This window comes from Heteronotia binoei, chromosome 5 (genome assembly GCF_032191835.1).
Source record: "Heteronotia binoei isolate CCM8104 ecotype False Entrance Well chromosome 5, APGP_CSIRO_Hbin_v1, whole genome shotgun sequence".
Taxonomy (NCBI): Eukaryota; Metazoa; Chordata; class Lepidosauria; order Squamata; family Gekkonidae; genus Heteronotia; species Heteronotia binoei.
In genome coordinates, this window is record NC_083227.1 from 63,292,063 (window position 1) to 63,299,274 (window position 7,212).

At 44.7% G+C, this 7,212-nt stretch overlaps 1 protein-coding gene across 1 annotated transcript; it reads right to left on the reverse strand.

Annotated features, from left to right (window-relative positions):
* Window positions 1-5,794: 5,794 nt before the first annotated feature.
* Window positions 5,795-6,937, reverse strand: LOC132572006 (uncharacterized protein F54H12.2-like). Its single transcript, XM_060238799.1, has one exon. It carries the CDS (start codon window positions 6,935-6,937, stop codon window positions 5,795-5,797), a length of 1,143 nt encoding a protein of 380 aa, XP_060094782.1.
* Window positions 6,938-7,212: the final 275 nt, after the last annotated feature.

Consider the following 7,212-nt stretch of genomic DNA (forward strand, 5'->3'; position numbering starts at 1 on the left):
GAATTTGCATTTTCTCCAGCATATGATTAGGGATGTGCAAAAAAAAAAAATTCGGAATTACACGGATTCGGAAGTACACGGGGAAAAAAAATTCGGATTCCCCATGCACTAATGAATACCGTATTCGGAATAGCCGCATATACGGTAGATGCACGGCTATTACCGAATATACGGCCCTATTATACCCTATGGGCCATTGAAATCAATGGCAAATAGGGTATATTTGAAGCCGCATGGAGGGGAGGGGGTTTGAGATAGAGCCCCCAAATTTGCAGGGGACCTGCAGGGGACTCTCCCCTCCAAGCCCCCCAAGTCCCAAAAAGATTGGGTCAGGGGATCCCATTCCAGGGGCACCCAAAGAGGGTGCCCCTATTCCATCATTATACCCTATGGGCCATTGAAATCAATGTCAACATAGGGCATAATTAGAGGCTACTGGGGGGCAGGGGGTTTGAGGGAGAGCCCCCAAATTTGCAGGGGACCTGCAGGGGACTCTCCCCTCCAACCCCCCCAAGTCCCAAAATGATTGGGCCAGGGGGTCCCTGTCTTTGGGCTCCCCAAAAGGCCCATTGCTAACAATGATGGGGAAAGCCCAATTAGCCACTTCCTCACTGTAATTGTCGTGGGAAAAGTGGCTCTGGGGAACAGGGGGTTTTGAGGAGAGCCCACCAAACTGCTGTGCAGCTTCAGGGCACTGTCCCACACAAAACCCACAAGGCCAAAAAAAAATTGGACCAGGGGGTCCAATTCCTGGGGCACCCAAAGCCAAACCTAACCACATCAGAGAATCTCTATAGGACCCACATGCACTACATCCCTCTATCTACTCTAACCCTGCAGGGCAGGCCTGGAAGCAATATAAAACCCAGTTGTAAGTTGTAACATCACTGCCACACAAAACACAATCTGCTCAAGGTCTGCTCTGCAGACCTGGCTGCAGCAAACCCAGATGCCAGCTCTCCAGCCCTGCCCCAAACAACATGGGGAGACCTGGCCAACCACAACAAACCTACTGGTTCTGGGTCTCTCACCCAGGTGCCAGCTTCCCTGCCACAGAACACACAATCTACAGATGCCAGCTCTCCAGCCCTGCCCCAAACAACACGGGGAGAGCTGGTCAACCACAACAAACCTGCTGCTTCTGGGTCTCTCACCCAGGTGCCAGCTTCCCTGCCACAGAACACACAATCTACAGATGCCAGCTCTCCAGCCCTGCCCCAAACAACACGGGGAGAGCTGGTCAACCACAACAAACCTGCTGCTTCTGGGTCTCTCACCCAGGTGCCAGCTTCCCTGCCACAGAACACACAATCTACAGATGCCAGCTCTCCAGCCCTGCCCCAAACAACACGGGGAGAGCTGGTCAACCACAACAAACCTGCTGCTTCTGGGTCTCTCACCCAGGTGCCAGCTTCCCTGCCACAGAACACACACAACCTACTCTATAAAAACAAGAAAGTGACCCAGCCCACACACACCCTCACCAACCCCCACACCAACCAGAGGCAATTTAAAAAACCAAAACAAAACCAGCAGAATCACAAAAGGCCAAGTGTTAAAAAAGTGGCCTTTTCACCAACAAGAAAATTAGGCCAAACAGCACCCCCCCCCCAATAACCTGAAGATAAAAGTAACACAGCAGCAAAACAACACAGCAGCAACAAATCAAACAATGAAACAGTAAAAAACTCAACTTTTAATAATACAGGAACTCCCCCCCCCCAAAAAAAAAACCCTTCACCCTAACCGCAAGAAATCCAAGCCACCCAAATCAGGAGAAGTAAAAGGGCACTGCACTTTAAAAAGTCCTCTCACTAAATTAAGATATGGGCAAATTAGCAAAAAAACCCCACCCCAGGCCCACACCCCCAGCAGAACCTAACCCCCAACCCCAAATAGGCTACTCGCCCACCCAAATCTGAACAAGTAAAGGGACTCTAGTCCTTTTACCAACAAAAACTAAAACAAGAACCCCAAAACTCTTACCTTGTCTTCTCTGAGTCCAGGGAGGTCTCTGGTAAGGCAGTGAGACAGCAGCAGGCAGGAGCTAAAGCCAAAGGCAGCAGCACACAGCACAATCTCTCTCACACCAACTCACACCACATACACCAACACAGCAATGCAGGAAGACTCCTTAAAAAGGTTCTCTGGCCCTACAGAGAGCAATTTCAAAAAATAGCACTGCTCTCTCTGATTGGCCAGAGAACATTGCTTACTTGGATACCCAAGTAAGCAAAAGATCAAAATAACAATGTAGCTGATGGCTGGGCCATCAGCTACACAGTACACAACAACAGCCCTGCAAAGCATGCATTTACAATGCATTTTGCAAATGCATGCTTTGGATTGGCTGCTGGGGCTCCTCTTCCCCCTCCCCCCCTCCCTGTTCGCCACTAAAGGCGCCAAAGAAAGCAGCTCCTTTGAAGCTCCAGAAGCTAATTGCCGCCTTTTGAATTGACAGCCGCGTGTGCTGCTTACGAATAGCTATTCGTAAATACACAGCGAGTCTATTCGGCTGCTGTATAATGGGCTCTTATGGAAGTCGGCTGCAGGCTATTCCGTATGCGGCCGAATCAACACTGATTCGGCTGTAAATACAGCTTGGCCGAACCGAATGCACATCCCTACATATGATGTGTCAGGGTTTGACATAATTGACGATGAAACAGCAAGCATGTCCTGGAAACACACAAAAGATACAGTTACCTTAGCTGGCAACATGAATGTTCTGATTGCATGTTTTACAACATCCTATGCACGGTTAGAATTGTATGAAATTTGAGACAGGCTGCAGGACCACATCGTTTACCATGACATGGATTCAGTCATTTTTGTCAGTAGGGAGGGAGATTTTATTCCGGCTCTCAGAGATTATTTAGGAGATCTCACATCTGAACTCCCACCAGATGAACATATCACAGAGTTCACATCAGCAGGTCCTAAAAACTATGGTTACAAATTGTCGGGTGGAAAGGTGTGCATGAAAGCCAAAAGCATCACCCTCAATGTTTCTAACTGTGAGAAAATTAACTTTAACACCTTGAAGGACCTGGTCTTAGATTACACTGCTGAGCAGACATCTAAAGAGATCAGAGTCCAGCAACCCTCCATCATAAGGAAGAAGAATCAATGGCTTATTGAGACAGGGCCACTTAAGAAAACCCTCAAAGTCGTTTCTGATAAGAGGGTCCTTGTGGACAAATACAGAACATTGCCATATGGTTTTTAAAATGGATGTACAGTGGAAACATCCATTTTCTGCAGTACTGGCAGGGCCTAGCTATTGTGGCAAGAGCGTCTTTGTAAAAAGTATTTTGGACAATGCTCAACATGTGCTTTCTGTATCACCTGATAATGTTGTGTGGTTTTATAGCTGTTGGCAGAATCTATATGATGAAATCCTCTGCAAATTTACATCTGTAAAGTTTGTTGAAGGGCTGCCTGAAACCCCAAATTATGATCAACTGTTCCCTGATAATAAAGTGGATGATTTGATAGACTCTGCTTGTCAAAAACCTGAAATTGAGAGAGCCTTTACCAAATACGTGCATCATCAGAATCTGAGCATTATTTTTATTACTCAGAATATTTTCTTTCGTGGAAAAAGCACCAGAACCATAAGTTTAAATACAAAATACCTGGTTCTGTTTAAAAACCGCAGGGACAAATTACAGATTACAGATTGCCACTCTGGCCCGCCAAATGTACCTGGGGAAGTCCCAATTCTTTCTGGAGGCCTTTGAGGATGCAACACAAAAACCTTGTGGATATCTGGTGGTGGATTTAAATGCATGCATGCCAGATTCATTGAGGTTAAGAACAGGGCTTTTACCGCCCCAGTGGCCTGCTGCATATGTCTTAAAAACAAAACAAGCCCCCAGTGGGCACAAAAGGAAACAGACGGTACACTAAACACTCTGTCACCTTCGAATTCTCCAAAGGGTCAACATGTCCAGCCGTATAAAGAGGAATCTGCCCCTCCTAAAACTACTTATCAAGACTACCCCACAACAAAAGAAAGCCATTCTATGTTCAGCTTCAGATGATCTGGTCACAGCTATCTCAGAAATTATGCTCAATACTTTAAAAGGGAACATTGCTCTTTCACCACGTCAGGTGTGCGTGTTGAGGAAAAAGCGGCATTTCATTAAAAACTGAATAACAAGAGAGTACCACTGAAAAAGGAAAAACAGCTGGTGAAACAATCTGGCGGATTTATAGGGCCTCTGTTAAGCTTTGCTATTCCTCTCTTAACTGGCCTTTTAACAAGGTGATGGAATATGCAGAAAAAATGTACTTGGTTCCTAGACATCAGCTGGAACAATTAAGGAACCTCCCTCCCTTTAAGGAGGAGAATATCAGAGCCAATGCAATGCATTCCCTAGATACTGAAATGAAGGGTGTTCTCTGAAGGCAAGATTTAACAGAGTTTCAAAAAGTAAGTCTATTTGAAACTGCTGCAAAAATGTTTAGCCCATATGAAGCAGGGGGAAACTGAAAAATCTAGACTGAACCTGTTTCTGCCTCAGCCAGAGACAGCCTTTGGAGAAACCAATACGAGTTCTGATGTGGTCTTCCAAGAAATAATAGCTTGCCTGACAGGTTTAAGAACCGTTTAAAGATGCTGTTAAACAAAATGAAACAGAACAAAATTATTTCTTCTTGGGATGGCAATGGAACCTATGTATATCGAGGTGAAAATATAAAGGGATCTCATCTTATGGATTTGGTGAAGTCTGTCACTCAAACACATGATCTGCCTAGCCTTCGCAAGCCTAAAGGCTGGGATGTTTTCATGAAGGCTATGGCTGCACTAAATGTGCCATCTTCTATTGTGGGCAACATGGCTAATTGCCATGCTTTGAAATACCTAAAGAACCCCGCCTCCATTCCAGAGACACCACAGCTGTCTCGCAGAGCATCTAAAAACCACAAAGCTATTAAACTCCCTGGTTGGATAACCTTGTAATCATGTAAATAAATGTTTTTTAATTAAAAGAAATTTTGTTTGTTTAGTTTTTTAAAAAATGAACAGACAAAAGGTCAGGTTTTAAGCCCGCAAGGGGGCGCTTTATTGAAATGTTGTAGTGGAACTCACTGCAAGATACACTGGCCTGGGGTTGCACAAAGAAGTTTAGAGCATGTCTGGGCATGCCCTTCTTCTTTTTTACAAATTGCTCCACCATTCAATCATTCTGCGCTAAATCATCAGAGTACAGCTCTTGAATCTGCTCAAAAAGTCCTTTACTGCACAACTGTAGAAAAAATATGCAGTGATATCCACAGACCACAGAGTCAGATGCCTGTAGTTGCCTGGATTGGAATGCAGTCTCATTGGCATTTTCTCTCAAAAATATCACAATGGATTTAGGGAATAAAACACTGCTAGGCGTATATCCATATGAATCAAAGAGCTCACTGCACCCATCCTCTGTCAAGTATATGGCAAGCCAATGTTCGCCAGGGAGGTCATGTGGGTTGGTATTTACAACTAGCCCTGCTGGTCTTTGATCCACTCTCTGTTTGGGGAGCCAGTCACTTGGATGCACTCCCAAGAAAGTCTTTTTGGTGTAAAGGTTAGTAGATAACACAGTTGTTAGCTGCAGGGTGTCCATGTTACATATAGTCAAAGAAAACATTTCACCTGAGGTTTATCTCTATAACGTTGTCAATAACATCATAAATAATCATGTTGACAGTGTGAGGCAATGCTCTAGCAAACCGTACTTCAGCCCATAGGTTTCCAGTTTTAATCAAGGAATAGTGGTCTGCACATTCCTGACTGGGGGAAAGATCAAATGCAAATAGTGTGTGCAAACTCCTCGCGGAGTGCAAACTCCTTGCGGTTTACAAACAAAGATCTGTCTTTCATATGTTTACCAGTGGCCTGAGCCAGCTGCATGTATTTCCTCATGCGGTTTCCAGCTTCAAAGTCCGGCTGCAGTGGTTTTGTGGGTACCTGTTCTCCATCCAAGTAGAAAGTAAAAAAATTGATGTCATAATGCTTAAAGTTAAATGGGTTTTCATTATGGGCCCCCCTGAAGGACTCGTTATCCACCAGTCCAAAAACCAGCAGCTTGGGTAATTGCCCCAAAATCAAATTCTCTTGGTTGCTGACACAACTTCCTGCAGGGATGCCAAACACTTTGATGCCCACATGGTCCACAGGATATTTAGCATTAGCTGTGAAGAGCGCCTCTGCATGGCCTAAACGGACATCTGGGGTTACTCTGACTTTCTTGATGAAAAGGGAAGCAGAAAAGATGTTTAATTTGCAACCCCTGTTTAAATCATCCACCATGAGAAAAAAAGCATCTTTACTGCGTGTCAATTTAATTTTGACATCCACGCCATTTAAGAGCAGTTTTTCTTGGAAAAACAGGTCACTGTGAAGCTGACCCAACAAATCTATTTTTCTGCTTTCAGCTGCTAGAGCTGCTCTTTTAACAAACCCTTTGTTGTCTCCATCCAGGACAGTTGATTCATGTTGAACAGCTGTGTCTTTGTAAAACAGGCCTGCAGAGAACTGAGTGTTCAGAGTATCATTGCTGTAATTCAGTACAGCTTCATTAAACCCGCTGTATGGATATGCGTTATGCGACTGCGTGATGAGCCTGTCTCCCAGAGTCCCATCCAGCTGGCTAAAGATGGATGTAATAGGGAAATTCACCAGACTAACCTTTGCATTTCTGTCGAGGTCTGTCCCAACTTCTTTCACAATTTTGCAGCACAGGTAAAGCAGGGTATTATTTAAATCCAAATAATCATCTCCATTTCCAGAGATGAAAAAGTCAAGTGGCACTGATTCTGACAAAGCAGCCAGGGGAGAAACTTCAATATATAGACATTTCTCAATGCTGGTTTGCGTAGGGGCTATTTGGAATAGGTCCAGTTCAGATTTGGTGCATTCTTCTGACCCGCTGTGAATAAAAGCCATTGCTGTTTAAAATATATCTCGGAGGCTCGGGAGACGTCTTCCTGCCCTTCTCTTGGCCTTTTGCTTCTGAGGGACCTTGTGCTTCACAGCTTTTCTTTTAAAGGGCGTGGTGGGCCAATTAGTTGTGCCCGTAATGCCTTTCTTTTAACTCCACACTGTCTTTTAAGGTACTTGAGGCCTGAGCCCTCTTGTGGCATAGGGGGACTCACTTTATTTAGAACAGCACCAGAAATGTGACCTACTACATCTTTGGCTATATTTCTGACGGCGGTTCT